This window comes from Triturus cristatus, chromosome 9 (genome assembly GCF_964204655.1).
Source record: "Triturus cristatus chromosome 9, aTriCri1.1, whole genome shotgun sequence".
NCBI classification, from domain to species: Eukaryota; Metazoa; Chordata; class Amphibia; order Caudata; family Salamandridae; genus Triturus; species Triturus cristatus.
The window spans coordinates 776,603,982-776,626,336 of record NC_140592.1 but is presented as its reverse complement, the minus strand read 5'-3'; the positions used below and the strand labels follow the sequence as shown (position 1 = coordinate 776,626,336).

General features: G+C 43.2%; 1 protein-coding gene across 2 annotated transcripts in view; it reads left to right on the top strand.

Annotated features, from left to right (window-relative positions):
- TMEM260 (transmembrane protein 260) overlaps positions 1-21,162 on the top strand; it is a 459,752-nt gene extending 438,590 nt beyond the window's left edge. For both annotated transcript variants that reach the window (XM_085626148.1, XM_085626147.1), the window contains one exon: positions 20,125-21,162. In XM_085626148.1, coding sequence (XP_085482274.1) covers positions 20,125-20,382 — 258 coding nt within the window. In that variant the 3' untranslated portion in view covers positions 20,383-21,162. The remainder of the gene's footprint in view (positions 1-20,124) is intronic.
- The last annotated feature ends 1,193 nt before the right edge of the window (positions 21,163-22,355 follow it).

The following is a 22,355-nucleotide window of genomic DNA, read 5'->3' as shown; positions in this document are numbered from 1 at the left end:
AGGGCAGCAAGCAGAACCTTGATGTGCAGTCATTTGGCTCGGAAAAGCAGGGCTCTCTCACAGCTTTGAGAGCTGTGCATACTGCTTCGGATGTATTGGATGTAACGGACCCAGCTCTACAGGAGGCACTGCAGGTAAACTTACGCTGTAAGGCAAGAGTAATAGATGGTGATAAATTAACTACAACTTCGATGAACGCTAGGCTCGGGACTCAAAAACCCCAACTAAAGGGGAAAAGTGATGTGGTGACAGAACAGTGTATAAGAGGCCCCCAAGACACGGGGAAGTTGGAGCTAATTTGTAATTTAGCAGTACCTATCCCTAAGAGAGCTACAGTGGTAGAGTCAGATACGAATATCTTTAATCCTGTTTCCCCTGGGGATGATGTTTTTTTCGGTCAATGATGATGAAGACGATGAGGAAGACGACGAAGATAACTTAGCCTCAATCCCTGGGTCTGATACAGGGCTTTGTTCAACATCCTCGGGGAGTCACACAGAAGACTCGGAGCTCGGATCCGATACCTCAGAGCTGGAAGAGAATACCTTAAAAAGGGTTTCCTCTCAAAAAAAAGTTAAAAAGTGCTAAGGAGAGGGTTCGTAGTAGGTTAAAGCATTTGCAAGAGCCTCAACAGTCAGAGATGGCAAGGAAACTGGATTGGGACTATTCCGCTACTTCCCAGACATACCATGAGGGGGAAGGAGACAATACGAAATGTCCACCGCAACCATGTCTGGCTCAAGCACATGATCAAACTCAAACATCAGCGCAGGCTCAGATACAGAACCCTAGCTTTGAGCTGTTATTTTCAACATTGAAACAGATGCAGGGTGAGGCGAGGATTGAGAGCCGAAGGGCCAGACAGGCTAATAAAAAAATACAGGGATCACTTCGAAAAGTGAATAAACTCTACGTAGATATGGTGGACAGGGTTGCGGAGGTAGAAGAAAGGACTGGAAAATTGGAAGATGAGGTCGCCAAGTGAAGAGATATCAGGCTTGAGCAGGAAAAAATTGCAACGGACTTTTCGTGAAAACTTGAAGCGTTTGAAAACAGGCAACGGCGCAATAACATTAGATTGCTGGGTGTGGGGGAAGGGAAAGAAGGACAAGACATTCGATCATTTGTTATAGACCTGCTCAGAGAGGGTCTCCCCGAGATAATCAATTGGGATTGGGAAAAGGAGATTCAACGTGTCCATCGTTTCCCCATATTTCAGAAGAAGGGGAAAACCCCAGTCAAACCTAGAGCAATTCTGTTATATGTGGGAAATTTTTTTATTAAGGGAGGAGATCATGAGCAAAGCGAAACCTGTGGCTAAGCGCACATATCGTGATATAACTTTCTTTGCTCAGCCTGATTTTTGCCACACTACTGTGGAAAGGAGGTGGAGATTGAGACAGCTTATAACACCTTTTCAAACTATAGGGTATGAAGCTTATCTGATGTTTCCATCTCGTCTGAAAGTAGGAATTGGGGGCCAGTTTAAGGTGTTTCACTCCGAAATACAAGCTCAGGAATACCTCAATGAAATAAAATTCTCTAAGGGTCAGGGAGGGCAGGCAGGAAGCAAGACGAAGTAAGATTAGACTAATTAAGTGTATAGAAGGATGAACTCAACAATTTAAGAAGAGATTAATTTATCTTTTGGTTATAAATATTGAACTCTAAGGCAGATTTAAATCCAGCAGTATTAAGCTTGATAAGTTATGGGAATTTGAGGTAGGGAGTGACAAAGAAGAGAGTAGGGGAGGGAGTGGGGGAGGGAGCGGCGAACGGCGAGCGCACGGACACACATAGGTCAGGATTGACCTATTTGCCAGTAAGGGGGGGTGGGTTCACAGGGTGGGGTCCCTGGGGAGGGTTGGGGGGGGGGTTGGGGGAGCACGAGCACAGGGCAAGACACACTGGAAGAATGTACAAACACAATGTCTAGGGAAAAAGGAGCGGTGAAGATGGATGGTTTGAAGATATGTATGGGGAAAAAAGGAATGCAGACAAATACTAAATTTGAGAAATACTCTAAAGAAAATAGTAGGATTTACTGGCTGAGACAAGTTACAGAAATAACTTAATGAGTATTCGATTTGTTACATGGAATGTGTGCGGACTAAATGATTATCGGAAGAGACAGGCAATTGCACAAGTATTAAAGAGGATGAATCTGGACTTTGTTTTTTTACAAGAAACGCATATAATGGGATCACAAGGGCATCTTCTGGGACAGTTGGGTTATCATGTACTAGCATTTTCTAAACAAGGGGCAAAAAATAGAGGAGTAGCTATTCTTTCCAGGAAGAAAGATATAATCATAAGGAAAAAGCTAGAGGATCAATGGGGTAGGTGGGCGATGATTGAATGTTCACTTAGGGGAAAATGGATTACGTTGGGGTCGATTTATGGTTCAACTGACGACGACCCAGAGATATTTGAATACTTGGACTTGGAATTAGCTACATGGGCACCGTGTGTTATCCTAGCTGGGGATTTCAACATTAACGGGGTAGATGGATTGGCGCCTGGGGCTTAAAAGGGCAGGGAAAAAAAAGTATGTCAGGCTCTATCCAGCCTTGTTCAAAATAATGTTTTAACAGATGTATGGGCAAGTTTAAGACCAGATGATGCTGGATATACATACTACTCAGCTCCGCACAGGATCCATGTAAGGCTGGATTATTACTTCGCAACCAATTCACTGATCCCTAGTTTAGAGTTCGAAAGATCTCCTAGACTATTCTCGGATCACAGCCCCTTGATTTTAAGTTTCGATATGAAAGATGGGACCCGGAAGGAGAGGGTATGGACATTTGAAAGAGGTTTATTAACTGATGAACAGTACATTCAGCAAATGAAACAATGGATAAGCACATTTTTTGAGATTAATAGGGGGACAGCGGCAACAGGGATGGTGTGGGATGCCTTCAAGGCTGGTGCCCGGGGAGAGACTCTGAGCTACAGTGCGTATAAAAGAAAGCAAGAGCGTCTGAGAAATTCTGAGGTGATTAAACTGCTTCTGGATGCCGAGAAGGAGTTAGAGCAATGCATTTTGCTGGGGGAGGAACCCGAACAAGCTCTTATTAAGGTTGCCAGGGCAAAATTGCAAGCAGAAGAAATTGTGGCAGACGGGCCGCTAAGATTTACTTGGTAAATAAAGAGAGATGTCATGAGTTTAGTGAGAGGGTGGGACGTACACTTGCCATTCGTACTAGGCAGAACCTGGCTACAGGGGAAGTTAGGGAAATTAGAGATAATATGGGTAGGTTACATACAGATACTGATGAGATTCGTGAGGTATTTAGGCAATTCTACGCAAATCTATATGACGAGCAATCTGGGAAAGAGGATCAGGCAATTGATAAATATTTAGGGGAGATACCAGCACCAATATTGATTGAAGGTGATGCTGAGACCCTAGAGATACCCATAGATAAATTAGAAGTTATAACAGCTATTCAGAATTTACCCTCAGGCAAAGCAGCTGGTCCGGATCAAATCCCGAACAAATTTTATAAGGTATTCTGGAATGAGATACTTAGGGATTTCTTGACTACAGTGCAGGTGGCGCAAACAGGAACTTCTATACCAGTGTCATGGGGTGGAGCGATTATTGTGATAATCCTAAAGAAAGGGAAACCACCTACTGAACCAGGCTCGTATAGGCCGATAACCTTAATGAATGCGGACACTAAGATATATTCAAAGGTACTAGCTATGAGATTTGCTAGTATAATACATACCCTTGTCAGTGATAACCAACATGGTTTTATACACGGTAGGGGTACTACCCATCATACGCGGAAAGTTGTTACATTATTTGATATTGGAGAAGTCACAGGAGAACCGGTCGCGGCTATGCTCTTAGATGCAGAGAAAGCCTTCGACCATGTTTCCTGGAACTACTTATGGCATACTTTAAAGAAAGCAGGGCTTAGGGAAGGATTTGTCAGGGCACTGCAGGTTTTGTATATAAACCCGGTAGCATCGATCAGAGTAAATGCTGGCACTACTATTCCGGTAAAGATAAAACGGGGAACACGACAGGGGTGTCCCTGTTCACCGTTGCTCTTTGCGATGTATATGGATCCGCTAATACGCAGGCTTGAGATAAACGAAAGAATAGCCCCAGTAATTACATGTTTGGGACAATGCAAGATATTAGCATATGCCGATGACGTGGCGGTTATAACACCAAACCCAACAGAGGCAATAGATCAGATTGAGATTGAGGCTAAAAAGTTTGGACAAATATTGGGCTATGCGTTGAATAGCTCTAAAACACAAATAATTAAGAATCAGTTTGCGCAATGCCTGGATCATAGAGTGGTGGACTCTGGTGTCTACCTGGGTGTAACTATTACCTCTGCCCTGGAGACTCTTGTGGAAAAGAATATCGCTCCAATAATTTTGAAGGTGAGAAAAGATCTGGACAGGCTACACAATCTACATCTTTCTATTATGGGCCGTACAAACATCATTAAAATGTTGATCCTCCCGAAATTTTTATACATATTTAGGGCAATTCCCTTAATATTTGAGGATAAGTGGTTTAAAACTTTAGAGAGTCTGGTAAATAGATTTATTTGGGCTAAGGGTAAGACGACGAGGGCACTGAGATTTATGGAGCTTCCACGATGTAGGGGGGGATGGGCGTTACCTGACCTAAAACTTTATTATTGGGCAGCCGCCCTGCAGAATATGTCAGGTCTTATCGGGGGGGGGCAGAATCTGAGGGACAAGGACCCCTCAGTGCAATTGCTATATACGGCCTAGCACTAGGAGCTGTAACAGAAAATGTGTTTTTGAAGCAGATGGATTAGAGTTATTTTAAAAGAACCAGATTTAAGACAGTCAAGGCAGCATTCTGTATTTGGAAAGCGTTTACAAAAAAATTCGGCCTTGGGAGATATAATCGATATACAAGAATGGGGCAGAATCCCTACTTTCCTCAAGATATTTTCTCTGATCTTGTGTTTAAAGAATGGGGAAGGAAGGGCATAAATAAGATTGGTGACATTTTGGATGGGCAGGGGACAATGCAGTTCCTCGAATTACAACGAAGATTTGGATTGGATTTAAGAGACTTTTTTAAATATTTACAGGTTAGAAGCTATATGGTAACAAAGAAGGGAGGGCCGGTAGGATTTAAGAAAAACTCAATTATGGAGATTATTCAGGGGGGAACTGACTGCACAATTAAAAGAATCTATTCGGAATTGATAGATTCTAAGCAGGATGACTTAGAAAAACAGGCGGAAAACTGGGTAAATAAGCTGGATGTAGGGAAAGAAGCTTTTTTTGATTCATTAGAAATGGGACAGAATATATTATGTTCCGCGGCCCTTCAGGCACAACATTACAAAACCTTGTATAGACTATATTATACTCCTGCTAGAATAGCGCAATGGGGAGGGACAACAGGCATTAATTGCCCGAGATGTGGAAGTTTAGAGGCTGATATCGTTCATATCTTTGCTACATGCCCGCATATGCAAAAAATACAGAGAGATATTGAGATTTTCTTTTCTAGATCATTAGGATTTGAGTGTAGTTTAACACCAGCGATTATACTGTTAGGAGTCAACGATAGAGGCAGGCAATTTGAATATGATTGTTTTATATTTATTGCTATGGCAACTTTGAGATTGTGTATTGCTGTGGAATGGCTTACACCCCTGCCCCCGACATTTCACCGATGGTTAGCTAGATTAACACAGATTTATAATCTGGAGATGGCAATTTATGCAAGGAAGGGGAAAAAGGGAAGGAGATTAGGCAGACAAATTTGGGAGCCCATAACTAAATGGAAAGAATGTTGTGTAAATTAGTATATTTGATAGAATATAATTAATAGACATTGTGTTATGTATATAATCTATGATTATGTATATATTGTTTAAAGATTTAAGGAAATAATGTATAAAAAAACAAAAAAAAACAAAAACTAAAAAAGGGCTGGTCTTTTTCAGGGGGCATCTCTAAAATGCCCTCTGAGTGCATTTTGTATTAAATCCCACACTGGCATCAATGTGGGTTTAATGTGCTGAGAAGTTTGCTACCAAACTTCCCAGGTTTTAGTAAATCCATTATGGAGCTGTAGAGTTTGTAATGCCCACCTCACAGACCATCTACTCTTTATAGCTTTACTACACTCACAATGTTGAAGAAGGGACTTCGACACTGTAGGGGTACAGGGCTCATGCCACTGTACCCTCACCTCAGGGCTAGTGCACCCTGCAAGAGGGGTGGCTTACCTAGACCTCAGGCAGTAGATTGTATGCATGGCATACAGGGATATGTGCTGTATCTACCCTTCACTTTTCTCTGCACCAAGACACGCAGCCTGCAATGGCAGTGTGTGGGTGTTAATGTACAGGGCCTCTAAGGGTGGGACAATAGGTGTTGCAGCCCTTAGAGGCCCTCTCGGGTCACAGTGCCCTTGGTACCCATGGTGCTTTTTACAAGGGGCTTACCTGTGGCCAGAGAGGTGCCAATTGTGGGTACAAAGGTACAGTCTTGGGAAAGAACACAGACCCTGGGAACCTGATTGGCAGGGACCCAGGGCACATCTGGTTGCATAAGAGGACAGGCAAAAAGTGGGGGGTAACCATGCAAAAAGGGGCCCTTACCTACATATAGGATATGGTTTGGGATCTTATCGTGGAGTACACTCGCAGAGACCTTTATGAGTCCAGTCAGAATTATTTACTTAACCTTCAGCTCAACCCTTTGGTAGCTATGACACAGAGCAGCAAGGCTTAGCAATGGATCAATGTGTAAAGCATTTAACAGCACCAAACAATAGAAAAGAATAAGAACATCACCAAACAAGAAACAAACACAACAACAATGTATAATTATCAAGCATATTTTCATGCTTTTTTAGAGACCTTAATCATTAAAATCCACTGGAGGGTTCCAGAGATACAGATTTTAGAACTTTTTATAATTTTTTAATGCAACCATAAACCAGCATTGGCAAATGTAAACTTTGAAAACTTTTGAAAAGTTTGTAAAAGTTAGTGCGAGTGTTCAGGCCCAACTTGGGTGCCAGATCCAACAGGGACGAGGTCTACGGGACTAGAAAGAATACTTGGGACAGTTACCACGCCAATAGAGGGTTCCAAGGGCTTCTGATGCAGACCTTGCACTTTTTGCAACTCCGCAGTCATAGCGCAAAAAGGTGTCCACCTTCAGTGATGAATCTAGTCACAACCACCACTCACAGGTCCAGCAGAGATGGGTGCACCTTTTGGCTATTTCCGATTTGTCCTTTGGAATAGCCGGCATCCGGTAGCAGCAAAACTTCTGTGTGTCTACTAGAGATGCGACTTGAACTCTTTCAGCTTTGATATCCTCAGCGTCGGTCTGGGAGGTCAGCCAGCGGACCCTTGGCGTCTCTGCTTCGGACTGGGGCTGGGAATTGGCTTTTCCCCAAGCCAGGTACTCAGAACAGGGTCCAAACTCCACTCGCCCAAAGTGCAGCAGATGCAGTGGCTCCATCATTGCAGCCTGTCTTTATGCGCTTCCAACTGGTGCAAAGTGGTCTACTTCTCGTCTTTGTTGCAAAAATCCAGCGAGCACTGACGTCTCAAGTGCTAGGGGTCAACATTATATCCCAATAAAGTGCCCCAAGGGGACAATACGGTCACTAGGCAATGGGCTAGTAGGTCCCCTCCTATCTGATGACACAGTTCTGATGATGTGTGGCATGTGGCTATCCCAGAGTGCAACTTGCATGACACAAACAACATGGCTGAAGTCTTAGAGTGTAAGGTTCTTGGTAGCCCATTCCTGGGGGTGTGGCTCCCAGGGGCTGCACACCCACAGAAAACTGGTTCTGAAACTGGTTTCCCTTCCTCTGCCTTGACTCTACCTTATTTGGGGGAAACAAAAGGCTTCCTGCACAGGAGTGTTGTTGCAGCGGCCCTTCAAAGGTGGCATCACCCTTTGATGCTTGCCTTTTGGGCTAACACCCTTTGCAGCCCATCCTGTGGGAGTGGGTTCACACATTCGATAGTGCAATCGACATTGCCGCACTGTGTCACATTCACAGTCCCCTTCAATTTGATAACTTTCATGACATAGTTAGGTAGGCCCTGTCAGGGGTTACAAGCATTGGAATGCCAGCCGTTAATCCTGCAATTACCTTATAAGGCTACTTAACTATCCCCAGCAACCACCAACACTTTAGGGTTTTGCTCTACAGACAAATCAAAAATATATGTTTGCCTTTAATATACCCAGCTCCTTCCCTTAGGGCTTCATGGGCCTGCCTTAGAGTATGAATATATATATACCATGTCATGTAAACAAGGCTCGCGTGAGGCGAAACGCGTTATGACGACGTTGGAGTAAATAAACCTTTCTGCACTTACTTCGGGTCCGTGTCCGTTCTCTAACTATTAACTCGCGCCCCCGCAACGCACTGCTGATGACGTCACATATTACATCACTGATGACATAGCAAACTGCATATTTTTTTTACTTTACAGCTGGATTTGCGAACCCAACGCAACTCCCGCAATTTCTTTTTTTTTTTTTAAATGCTTTTGTTGGCCCTGGGAGTCCCTGTGGGACCCACTCAGCAGGCCTAGGGGTCAGGGTGTTTCTACCCTGCACCCTTCTCCTAATTATTTATGTTTTTCAACCTTTTTCCTTGTGACTCAGTTCAACCGAGTCACAAGATAGCTGCCAACACTTCCTGGTTGGAACTGTTGGCAGCCAATCAGATCGCAGGCTCGAGATCAGGACGGTTCGCGGATCCTCCACGTCGATATATGGATATCTGAGACATGTTTAAATTTTTAAGGAACTACTGACAGGATTTACACCATTTAACAAAAAGAGTGCTTTGAAAACCAAAAGCTACCTTTTTGCTAAATTTGGTGTAATTCCGTTCAGCAGTTTGGGCTTTAGCCATGTCTAAAGTTTACTATAGAAATTAACATAGAGAAAACACGTTTTGGGACCCCCACCTTTTTCTCGGCCCCTGCTTGACGAATCACCCAGAAACTTCCAACACAGCAGTTGACCTGAACGCCCCATTAGTTATATAAACTTTGCGAAGATTCATCTAACAACGCCAAAGATATTGGCAAAAGAAAAAATGCTTTTTGAATAGAAACCAGGTCCTAACTATAACTACCTACTGGCCATCGCCAGTAGGCAATATAATATGGCCAAGTCGTGTGTGTGATGCACAGCCTCTTCAGTCTGCAATGGCAACTGAAAGTTGTGTTTTCATTTTGTCACATACAGAGTGGTACAACCAGTGCTTCAGGTCATGTGTGGACAGCAAGCCTTGCATGCTCTGGGTACCTGGTTACCATACACTAGGAACTTATAAGTAAAGCCGCTCATTCCAATTGAGGTCTTCTAATTAAACATATCATTTTGAATAGGAAAGTACACTGTCACTGAGATCTGTACAGCAGGCCTCTGTGTCCTCTCACAGTCGAAAATCAGCAGCTAATAGTCCAAAATAGGGCACAACGTTGGGGGAAACCTGCAAAAAGCCTACTTTATCACCGTTTTTTAAATGTTTTTTTTATTAAGTATTGCAATGGGAGAGGTGGGGGCAACAGAGGAGTAGGCAGGGAAGAAGTCAATGCAGGGGGAAGCAACAGGCAGTTGGGCGGGAAATTAAAACAAGCATTGGCATAGCCAATAGGTCTCACCTTTGGGACCTTATAAGTGTTTAGCCATGCAACAGTTGCATAACTAAATACTTATAAGGTCCCAAAAGCGAGACCTATTGGCTATGCAAAGCGGCCGTGCGGCAGCGAAAGTGATCGCGATCACGATCAAACATCAAAGCGGAAAGTAATGGCGAAAGTAATGGCGGTAAAGCGCGGCACGCGCGCCCACGCACATGCACTGTGGCTCTAAGCTGGCCTGGTAGCACTTTTTGGAGCCCTCTCAATAAGTCTCGCCAGACCAGCGCATGCGCTGGGTCAGGCGAGACCTAAAACAAGCATTGAAAATGCAATAGGTCTCGCCTTTGATTAAGTTAAAGCCATTTGCTTTGCTAATGGTATTCTATAGCAAAGCAAATGGCTTTAACTTAATCAAAGGCGAGACCTATTGCATTTTCAATGCTTGTTTTTTCTTATGGCTGGAGGGGGTTGTAACAGACAACAGGAGGATGGGGGTGTTGGGAAGGAAGAAGCAGCATGGACAACATCTGGGAAGTCTATGCATGAATTAACTCTTCCAGCCAGGTAAAAAATTACGGCAGTTGTTTCAGGGGCATGATAAATCGGAATGCAGGTTATCCAATGAATGTTTCTAGTTTCCAGTGAGCAGAACAAGACACATGAACCCTGGAAAGGGGTACATGGATAGGAAAGGGATATTTAGGGAAGAAGTCAATAGTAAGACAGCTATGGAAAAGTTATGAACTGGGCCAAAGAGGAGGTCCTGCAAATTATCAGCCTCTGTTCCTACCGAAAGAGGTGGGCAGCATACAGCAGCTATATTTTCCAATCTATAGTAAATATTTACATTAGGATGTCAGCAGGAGTTCAGTATATAAAAATACCTTAAGAAAACAAATACAGTAAGGTAACGGAACGGCTTTGCTGTTTCAGTGCTAAATTCTCTTGATCTTGTGCAGATTGTAATGACTCTACTAGCTTGGCTAATGGTTTCTAGGTTTAGTTTTATCGACTTCTAGCAGTGCTTTATATAGCGCAAACATGACCCGAAGGCAGTGGAGCATTTTATATGAGCACCAATTACATTAAAGTTGGACACAATTTGTTTTTTAGGTAAGGGGAGATTAAGTGATTTGCCCAGAATCGCAGGATGTTGAGCCTACGTCAAGACTCAAACCTGGTTCCAAAGTCAGGAGCTCTGGCCATAGCGCCACATCCTCTCCATTGCTCTGCTTCTGAGTTCACTGCTTACAGCGTGAAGACACCTGTGTCAGTACATGCATGGAGATGAACCAAACAGAAGTACTAAAGGGAGGCCCGTGGGGTTAAAGCTTTCATGTGTGCAAAAGAGTCACATTCATTGGTAGTGAATCCCGTAGTGATATGGGATCAAGCAACTAGTGCCAGTGCCGTGCTCGAGGGAGGTGCATGTGCAGCTGCTACACAGTTTGTCAGCTCGAGGCACAAAGTCTACTGAGCACTGCAGACCGCTGGACACCAACGGGGATGTTGTCTATAACGCTTTGCACAACGTTCGTGCTTGAAGTTCCAATTAATGTGCAACAGCTGCTTATGTAAATACACCAATGACATGTAACTTCTGCTGCTCCAACAGCAGTGCTGAGTTAATAGAAAACTCACTTCTCCAGTTCTGATCTAGAAGGCGGTTTTCTTAATTATTTCACGTTGAGTGTTACACAAAAGGGAGTATAGCCTAGCTGGAATTTTTTAAAAAAAAACAGATAAAGAAGCTCTAGTACATGGCCAGCGCTGATTGCGTCATAGCCCTATTTTTTTTTTTTAAAGCTATAAATAACAAGCATTGGACGCGCGAGACGCGATGGTGGGGGGGTGGGGGAGAGAAGCGCGAGTTCTGATAAACTGGTGTGAAATAGCAGCAGGGAAGGGGGCGGAGAGGGGCTACGAGGGAGAGCGACGTAAAGCCATATGGCTGCTTTGCGCGCGTGCACGCCTCGTGCACTGTAGCTCTATGCCAGGGGAAGCACTTTCAAAAACCCTCTTACAAAATGTCTCAAAGAGACAGCTTTCGCTGTCTCAGCGAGACCTAAAAAAGAATAAGCAAAAAAAAAAGCAGAGTTGGGATGGATACACGATGGTGAGGTGAGGAGAGAGAGCACCATGGAATGTGCAGGGACTGTTATCTGTGGGGGGGGGGGACCAGCACATGAAAGAGAGAGCACAAATACACAAGCCTTACACAGATAGATGGTAGAAGTGATTCTCAAGACTGCACTGGTCAGTATTCCCAATCCTCTTTATCTTATTGACTACTCCCAAAATTTTGACTGCCCACAAAACTATACACAGTAATAAACATTTCAATATTTTAAATCATTTTCACCTTTTTTTTTTACTTCTTTTGTTTTGTATATAAAACATAGGTATATATATTATCTTCAATCAAATTTGCCCAACACCTCACTTCTGTCGCAAATTCCTATTGGCACCTTAATTTTATGAACATCCTAGACCCTTAATGATTTACTCAGTGATTACAGTTCAAAACAGTGCACAAATGTTCTACTTTTTATACCCGTATTCCTCCATGATAAATATCGTAATGCATATTATAAATACAGGAGAACAAAATCCATTACTTACAAATATTGTCTCAGAAATATTCCCTTCAACCAGTTTCTCCTCAATTTCAATAAAATGGTATTCACTGATAAAGGAAAGAAAACAATGTTTCATTTGTGTATCTTTCTTAGTACTTATCATGTATAATACGGTAATTTTTTGCAGTATCTTAATGCATGAAACGGTAACGTTCTTCAATTGTCGACAATTTTTTTACTATCTTAGAAACATTATTATATGCCGCTCTGCAACATCCTGGAAATGTATTCAAATGATTCACAGATTCAACAATATCCATCAATTCCATCAAATATACACCCCGTAGTAGGTTCACGTTACGTAAACCGGATCACACAGATCGGCAATATATTGCAGTTGATTACTCCTGCAACATCCGGTTATTAAATCGCATAGCAAGCCCCTACCCATAGTAGTACCCGCACCCACAAAGCACTGATCATATAAGCCACTCTCTTCCATTAACGTTACATGGGTTCTCACACACAATTCACAGAATTCCCTTTGCCTGCAACGTATGGGCGCCGAGAACATTCGTTTATGTTCGAAGGCAGGTCAAACACAGTGTTAACATACCTTTTTAAGCTATCACGCACACTCCCATTTCTAATTTGCACATGAAATCGCCATCATTTGTCCTCACCCAAGGTTCACCTGAAGTCACTGTCCGTATCCTCACACACGGTTCTTTAACTGTATTACAGTATAGTACAACTGTGTACAGTCATCTAATAACTGCAGTATTGTTCATGATAACACACGGAACTCTACATTAATAGGAGTAACGTACCCACACAGAGTATAACACCGAAACTCTCCTACAGACCTCCACTCGTATTGTAGTGTGGTACCATTATGCCCAATCATCTATATCAGCAATGTTGTTGGTACGTTGGGCAAAGAAACATGCCCACTTCCTGTTGGATTCAAGGGTGCAAAAAAAGTGCAAATACTTAAAAGCCTATGTATAATTATTTCCTGTCCTGCTCCTGGGTTCCATTACAACTCCATAGTATCACAGTCAATATTGGCCTCCATCTTAATGTTCCTTCCCGCGATACCATTACATACTAATATCCCCCTTTATTGATGTTAATCTTGCCGCAACACTAATTAACCTTCCCTTGTGATCGTATCTCATTCAATAACGCCTCATGGTGTCATGTTTTAATGACATTAATTGCCTCCAAATAGTTGTATTTAGTCGTAGTCACTCATGAGCGCCATCTACGTCTATCCTCCATGCATATCTTGTTACATTATAGTCCATAAAATCATGTTACCTAATCCAGTTCCTCAATTATGCGTTCTATAATACCTACGGTATTGCAGTCGACAAGACAGTCTTCCAATATTTAATATCCCTAACTACCTTGTATGATACATCAATCAATCAATCAGGATTTGTAGAGCGCAATTGCTTCACCTGTGAGGGTCTCGAGGCGCTGCCTGGGCATGCTGCTTGTTCTCCTTTTTGTTGAAGATCCAGGTCTTGAGGTTCTTTCTGAATTGCTGGAGCGATGGTGAGGCTCTGAGGTGCAGGGGAGGTTGTTCTGTGTCTTGGCCGCCAAATGGGAAGTGGAGCAGCCTCTGCTGTTTGTCCGGCAAATGTGACGGGTGGCAGCTAGAGTGAGGGATCCGGATCTGAGCTTCCTAGTGGACTGGTGAAAAGTTGTGCGTTGGTTGAGGTACACAGGTCCTTCGTTGTGTAGGGCTTTGTATAAGTGGGTGCAGAGCTTGTACGGGCATCGCTTCATGACTGGTAGCCAGTGGAGTTTCCTGATGTGAGGGGTTAGGTGCGTCTTTCTGGGGAGGTCGAGGATGACCGCTGTGTTCTGGATCATCTGAAGTTTCTTCATGAGTTGGGCTCTTATTCCTAAATAGAGGAAGTTGCCGTAGTCAAGTCTGCTGGTGACGAGAACCTGCGTGACAGTTTGCCTGGTGTTGGTCTGGAGCCTTCTGAAAACCTTCCCAAGCATTCTGAAAGTGAGGAAGCAGGTGGTGAGGACAGCGCAGATTTGCTTCTTTATAGATAGCTGGCTGTCCAGGATGATGCTTAGGTTGTGGGTATGTTTTGGGCCACCATTCGTTGTTCCACTGTGTGCCCTTGCCTTTCCTGAAGATGAGTACTTCTGTCTTGTCAGAGGTGATGGTAGCGGTTGAGGGTAGCTTTGAAGCCTATTCGGTCCTTTAGGGTCTTACTGGCATGCCATCTTCTTTCAGTCTGTCTGCAGTTGCATTTTTGGGGTTTTAGTTCTTCCGTGAACCAGTTGGGGTGTCATGTTTGTATCTAGGGGTGGGTCAGTTTTCTTGGGAGACTTCATCAGTGCTTGCTGTGATCCAATTTGCGAAGTTGTCCACTGTTGGTTCTGTGTCCTCGGTGATTGTGGGTAGGTTGGAGTTGAGGGCATTGGTCCAACATTGTTCTGATACCTTGGACCAGCTGTGTCGTGCTTCGCTGGCGGTGGAGGTGGGGGCGTTGAGGGGTTCCGAGATCACGAAGTGGATGCATTGGTGGTCGGTCCACATGAGCTCTTCCATGTTGGTGTATTTTACTCTGTCGCTGGCTGAGAAGATAGGGTTGACCATGTGTCCTGCAATATGTGTGGGGTCGTGACCAGTTGCTTGAGTCCAAGGTTGGCCATACTTTCTAAGAGGCCAGTTGTGTTCTCAATGTGAAAGTTGAGGTCTCCTAGGAATATGTACTGGTTTGAGTCCATGGCTATAGGAGCGATGAAGTCGGGGATGGCGTTGTAGTTTTCCTGTTCATTTGGAGTTGGAAGTTGAGGTCCTCCATGAAGGGGGTGGTATTGTATGTGGGGGTTGTGCATTTGAGGTTCTCTGTAGATTCTGGCTATGCTGATGCAGTTTCCCTTGGTGTGGCCTCGGTGCACGATCTTGTATCCGGCCAAAGCGGTTGTGGCAATGTCGAGTGCTGATGTGGAGTTCAGCTAGGTCTCTGTGATGAAGATAGCATCTTGGGCGTGGGTGGTGATGGGGTCCCAGATTTTCGTGGCGTGTTTTCCAAGTGAGCGTGCGTTGATCAGCAGGCAGTTGATCTCTCCGGAGGAGTTTGTGTTGGCCTTGCTGCTGGGCATGAGTGATGTGTTGTGGACCAATGTGCGTGGCGTCAGTTGTTTGCCTTGTGATGTAGGTGAAGCGCCAGTTCCGGGCAGGAGAAATGGACTTTGGTGGTCTTGGGGGAGGCCTGGACTCAGCTGTTGTTCTGGTGTCCGGAGTCTAGGTCTTGAAGTTCGTCCAAAGTGAAGGAAAGGCGGTCCGTGGGGGTTGGAGGTCCATGTGCACGGCGTGCCCTCTGTGCGCATCCGCTGCGTGGGTGTACTGTGATCTCCATGCTGAAGGGCTGATTAGGGCGCTAGGAGACGTGGTGATGGCGGTGGTCTCCACGGTAGAAGATAAGTGGCACAACGGGGTGCGCCGCAGGAGCGAAGCGCGGAGAGCAGCAGGCCTGCAGATAGCAGCCTGGGGAGGCCCCAAGCAGTGATGCGGGACAAGGGACAGCTCAGGGGGTCCCCAGCAGGTAGGGCAGGCATGAAGAGAGGGAAAGAGCCAGACTGCAAGGGCAAGTGCAGCAGACAAGGCTACCTGGGCCGAGGGGGTGCAGAAGGGTAGTCAAGTACTGTCAGGGGACATAAGGCAGCAGGACACTCTATTTGAAACTGTGGGCAAAAGAGGGGTGTCCCAGCCAAGCCTCCTCAGGGCGTGGACGGCCCCACCCTTGTCCCAGGTGCCACTCTCACCCATCCCGCGATGCGGGAGCTGAAGAAGGTTACAATCAGTGCTGGGAGGCGTGAAACAGGTTAGGCCCCGCCTACTGTGGGCTGCTAGGAATTGCAGTTCTCTTTTAGAGATAGCAGCACTGGCTTCCGAGTGGAACAGGGGAAAAGCACAATGCAGGCCTCCAGGGCAAAAACAAAGCAGCAGGTGAGGGACAGACGACACTGCAGAGTCTTCCATGATAAATGTTCTTTATCCAGTCATTCTTATGAGTTCTTTTAGAATACCAAACCCCGATCCATAAGCAGAACAAAAGCACATATTCTGCAATGGGGTACATTCAAACCCATACTGTATCTTCATCATCATCGAGTGCCATCCCTGTGCAAAACACCCATTTACTTATTTTGCATATTGTGTACTCCAGGTCTGGCATCTCAAATTACACATTGGAGTGCAATACCATGGACGTTTACATAAATCATGTGATACGTAGCCCTCCCTTATAGTAGTTTTCTACAAAAATACACAAGTAGTCTCATGGAGTGCTGGAAGCGAAATAAAATAGTTTCCTAAATGTAAGCATTGAAGAGATAAGTCATCAATTCAAAAGTATGGTAAAGAAGCAATACTCCAGAGGAGCAATAAATACAAAAAGAGGAACGAAAGCCATCGAATAATAATCAAGCCAATTAAACTGATCTATTCTAACAAACAGGCTATCCCAAAGTGCACTTTGAATTTTGGTTTGGTAGGTCTTTTTGACCACAGACAGCTGAAAGTTGTCTGAAGGAGAGATCTAAAAAGAGCAACTGTTTCGCTTCAATAACATTTGGGGTTTACATTTAATATGGAGCATAAATTAATCAGGCAATAAAAGGAAAGTAACAATAAAGAACCTAATTAAGTTGTTATTAAAATGAAATAGGACTTGGCTTGTGTTCGTGTTTTGACATTTTGCAATGTAGGTGTTTATAACTTATATGCTGATTTATATAACAAACAGCATGTAGATCTGATGCCCTTCTTGATCATGAGTGGTAGCTTGATTTGACTATTGTCTTTTAAATGTTGAGACATTTTTAAGCATTGTAAGATGTTGCGTGATTTAATAGGGATGTTCTATTTTACTGTATGATTTGTAAATGAATGTTAGAAATCTTTTTCAACTAAATCTTAATGAGGAATATAGTGGTGGGTTATGCTAAGGGAGGGTTGGAGCGTTTACAAATAGACAAAAGATTACAGAATTGCTCAGATCATTGAGGGAATAGATAGGATAGGATAATCATTTGTAGAGCGCAACGAATGCCGGAGCGTCTTGGCGCTGGATGAGGTACCTTGTGGGCCAAGTTACCTTGGTGCTAGATTTGAGTTTAATAAGAGGTGAATATCGGATCTGATCACGGAGGTCTGTCTGCTTAGTTGAGGAGTGAGGTAAATGTAATTAGTATAAAAAGGAGTAAGGTTGCCACTGATGTTTTGGCTGCAGAATTTGAGAGCAGATGGTGTCAGTTTTCAGATTCTTTGGGTGACATGTACATAGGTTTCATTTTGCGATTTCCTAATAGCAAATTTTTCGATTCGCTATTAGGAAATTGCAAACATCTGTGAACTAATGGTACTAATGTGTTTTTGACACATTTAGCGATTCCTAATGGGGTCGCAATTGACCTACCTCGTTAATATTCAGGAGGTAGGTTGCACTTTGCGACCCATTGGGAATCACAAAAAATACAGTGATGGTGTCCTGCCCGGGACAGCAGGCCACCACGTCGGTGTTTGTTTTTAAATAAAGCAATGTTTCGTTTTATATGCTGTCCGTTTTCCTTAAAGGAAAACAGGATGCGTTTTAAAATGAAAAATTAAACATTTCAGTTTAATTTTTTAATAGTACGCAGTGGTCCTTGGGACTACTGCCTTCTCTGAAAAAATGCTTTGCATGCATTTACAAAGGGAAGGAGTCCCCTGGTGACCCCCTTCCCATTTGCGAATGGGTTCCACCTAATTGAAGTAGGCGGAAATATGTGAATGTTTTGCAACCGCAGTTCGGTCGCAAAACATTTGTACATAGCACTGCGAGTTGCTATCAGGAAGAGACGCCCTTAACACAACTCTTCCTGATACTTAATCGCTAACCCATTTTGCGATTCGGTGATAGGTTACTGAATCACAAAATGGATTTGAGACATAAGAAAATTAATTTTTCAAGTCACAGATGGCCGGTTCTGTGAATCTGTCAATTTGTGGCCAGAACAAACCTAAGTACATGTTACCCTTGATTACTGCTGGAATTTAAGCATCTAGAATTGTTCTGGTGCCTAGGACCTTCTTTTCTTTGTCAGCTTGTCTACAGTAGTACTACAGTTGCTTGATATATTCCAACTTGGCAGACAGAATTTTAAGAAAAACACCAATTACATGCAATATAGTGTGTAAGGAGGTTGACAATACAGAGCAGTGGAGAGAACAATTTTTTATAGATGCAAGTTCATCAAAGGAATACCTGAGCTAGGATTAGCAGTGTTTAAGGGTTGCATCTCGGTATGTGTTACTCAGCTTTTCTTCTTTCAGAGAGCTAAGAAATTAGTCCCATTGAGTCAGTGGTCGAAGTGCATTAAAAAAAGTATGGGAATTACAATGCTGTGCGCAAAGGGGGCTGGGTGAGTGAGCATGAGGGCAGGGTCAAAGGCGTGGTTAAAAACTGAAAAATATTCTGTACCTTTTTCGGGTTTTCTCCTTCAGGCAACTACATATAAAATAAGGCACAGCTTAAATGACACCTAAAGTTAAGTTAATCAGTGAGAAATGCATTGTTGTACCTTCTGAAACCTGCTTAAGTTCATTAACAGCATGGGTGTGTGTATGTAACCAGAGGTCCACTGAATTGAATCCTGGTTGGTGTAGTGGAGAACAGCGATGTGTGTGTGTTTAGTGCTACGAGGTCACTGTTTGTGACAGAAAGACCTATGAATATGTGAGTCACTATTGTAAACTCGCATCATACACAGTATAAGATAGGCTGCTACAAAATGCGCAAAAAAAGGTTTAAGATAAAGTACTTCTTAAATATAGATTTTAGTAACAACAAACCTGTACATAGTGCATTTTTTATATCTGTCCAATAAAAGCACACACTTCACTGCTCAGCTTGTAACTCCTCTGTTACAATACCACTCAAAAAGAAAAAATGTTTCATCAGGAAGCTTCAAGTGATTCTATCAGTTAATGCCAATACCGGCTTCCAAGCCCCCTATACATTTGCAGATTAACCAGTTAGGCAGATTTACATTTCTATTAGGCAACATGCACCCTGGCAGGAAGGCTTGTTTAACTGTCTGCCCCTCCCTTGGTTTCGCAGCACAGGTGACTCCCTGTCTCATGCTTCAGTTTAAGCATTTCAACTCTTGGATTTCACCGTCCCGGGATGGTTGTCTTCTCATAAAAAGTAGTGAAACTTTATTTCTAAAATCAGAAAAGGATGGGCACTTTGTGTCCCTCAAGTCCCACCCACTTCGACCACTGAATTGAGTTAGATAACCAAACATATTAACTCCTGCTATAGATAGGCTCAGCCAATTAAAACGTTTTATGTATCTAATGATTCTTATAACAACTACTGTTTGCCTTATTTTAAGTGCATTGAAAGTCTGAAGCAGGGACATAAAGTTGATAGGTACAGTTGGGGATTGTGTGTATTTCTGCCGGGGGTAAAATTAAATGGTATATGTGCTGATTACCTTAATGTCAGCATTGAAGCTAAGTGCCATTTCTCCTCATTATGCACAATTACTTTTAGCTGGGCTCTTATTAGTTGGGCCGGGACCGCCATGCTCAATTCATTTTTAAAGTTCTTAAGGGAGTGCATGCACGAAAAGTTGTTAACGCCTCCAATAGAGGGCAGTAACAGTTATTCATTTTCCTGGAGACATTTTAGTTTGTTGTATATGCTATATAAATAGTAATTGTTAGTGATATGTTATTTCTTGTATATATTTATTTTGGTTTGATATGCTTTAAGCAAGGTAAGGACACTGCTGTATAAAATATTTAAAATGTAATTCTATAATATATATATATATAATGTGCGTGTAAATGTCTTTCTTTTCAGTTGTACGAGGAGCTGGTTAAGACATATGAAACACATCCAGTGAACTGGCACAAAAACTATGCAATTGCCTGTGAGAGGATGTTGCGTTTTGGAACGATGGACACGGATCAAGAAGCGCTGCTGTCAGAAATTATCAAACATTTCACCCTCTATCTGGCCAAGATAACTGACGATCCTCAGTCGTCAGCCATATCTCAGGCAATACACCACCTGAAAGATGAACTGCACAGACTAAAAAAAATGAAAGCAGATTTTTAAGGCCAGGCATTTAAAGCATCCGTTGGCCAGACGTATAAAGGATCCATGTGCCAATTTTCTAATAAGACCAAGTACTTTTTGTGTACGGATTGGGCACTCCATACCAATATAAATGTTTTTACAGAGGATATGAGAGAAAAGTAAGATTTTTTTTCTTTAATTCACTTCGCCCTCCATCTGGCCAAGGAAACTGATGTCCCTCAGTCGTCAGCCATATCTCAGGCAGTACACCACCTAAAAAATGAATTGGACCGACTGAAAATAATGAAAGCAGGTTTATAAGGCGAGTCATTTAAAGCATCCGTTGGCCAGATGTATAAAGGCTCCGTATGCTAATGTTCTAATGAGACCACGGAGTTTTTTTTGTATTGGTTGGACACCCCTTGCCAATATAAATGTTTTTTAACAGAGGATATGAGAGAAAAGTACGTTTTTTTTAATTCACAAATTAAAGAAATTAGCGGAACCATCAATGCTGCAAACGGAAATACTTTAAATATTATTTTATGAAATCAGTGGTGATATTCGAATGGACTTGTCAAGTGAATTTTTATTTAATATGCAAAAAAATTGCATTTTCCATTTCTTTTTACAGAGCCACCTCTAGACGTTTTTATAAAAGTCATATTGGTATTTGTATATGGTTTGAGTTTTAAAACTATTCAAAGGCTGTGCTGCTAAAAATATTATTGTCAGTCATATTGCTACTTAAGCAAGCCGACTTGGTGCTCGTTTGTTTCGGTTGCTAAGTAAACGTCGTTCTGTTTTTTTACCTAATTACTTTCATGTTTGTATTTCTGTGTGTTACTCTTGTCCCGGCCTGGACCCTATAATTAGGCCCCTGCTGCCAAAGTGTTTAAAAGGACGTTTCTGAGATTTCTATAATTTCACCACTCGTACAAGAGCCTTTCATACTTCCTGCTAAAGAGAGGAAGAGAATACATGTAAATAATAGTTTGTTATTTTATTATGACAGTTAATTAATGGCAGCCTGGTTCAATGAATAAAGTCACCTAGGGCCCTTTAGCACATCCTAAGCAGAGACAGGAATCTGTAGGTTTTCTTTTCCTTCCAATTGTGCAACTTCCAGACTGCGCACACTATATAGCGTCCTGTATAGACATGCTCGCTAATGAAGAGGGCGGGCACGGAGCTTGTCTGCATTCAAGGATCACTGGTGAGTCATTCACGAAGAAAAAGACCCTTTAACGAGGAATAGTCACAGTTCCGTGGCATTGTGCTGGCGAAATGACCCGATCAAAGGTCTCCTGCGGTGCATGCATGGTTCCTTTCATACCGAGGCCATAATTAAAAGCGCTAATTCTCTTTTAAAATGCTGCAGGATGCCACGCAGGCATCGCTCGGGAGTGCCCTTTGTGATGTCATGAGCCGTCGAGGACCCGCGCTGAGGGCTTTTGAGTGAAATGCCAGTCATGGCGGTGCTTCAGCACCGCGCGGCCTCCAAAGGCCTGACAGGGCCTTGACTACACAATTAAAGCTGAATGTGGCCCTTGTCAGCCGCCTGTAAATACATTTCAAAGGGGCGAGCGCTGAAGTTTCATTACCTGATCCCGGGAGCTTTGTTGTCTCCGGCACACACGGGGAGAAGCTCTTGCCCCAGCCATGCTCCGTGTTTTTGAAGATGTCCACCGGAGCCTGTCGAGCCCAAGCAGGTTTCTCAGCCAAAGCTTTTGATGAGTGTCAGTGGTTGCAACAGTTCTGCTGTTAAAAAGACCCGAAAGTGGGAGAGCTCATTAATCTCTCCTTTGGCTCTCCGTGCCTTTTGCCCTTTTATTACGGCCCTATTAGGCTCCAGCTCATCTGAATCACAAAAAATAAATTGGAGCTGTTAAGCACTAATTGGCAAAGACGCTTACATAAGGGCACATAATGTCCAGTGCAATGTACTCTCTATGGGGAAGCCCTGGTTTACATTAAAGCCAATTTAGGGCATAACATGTTAAAAATGGTGA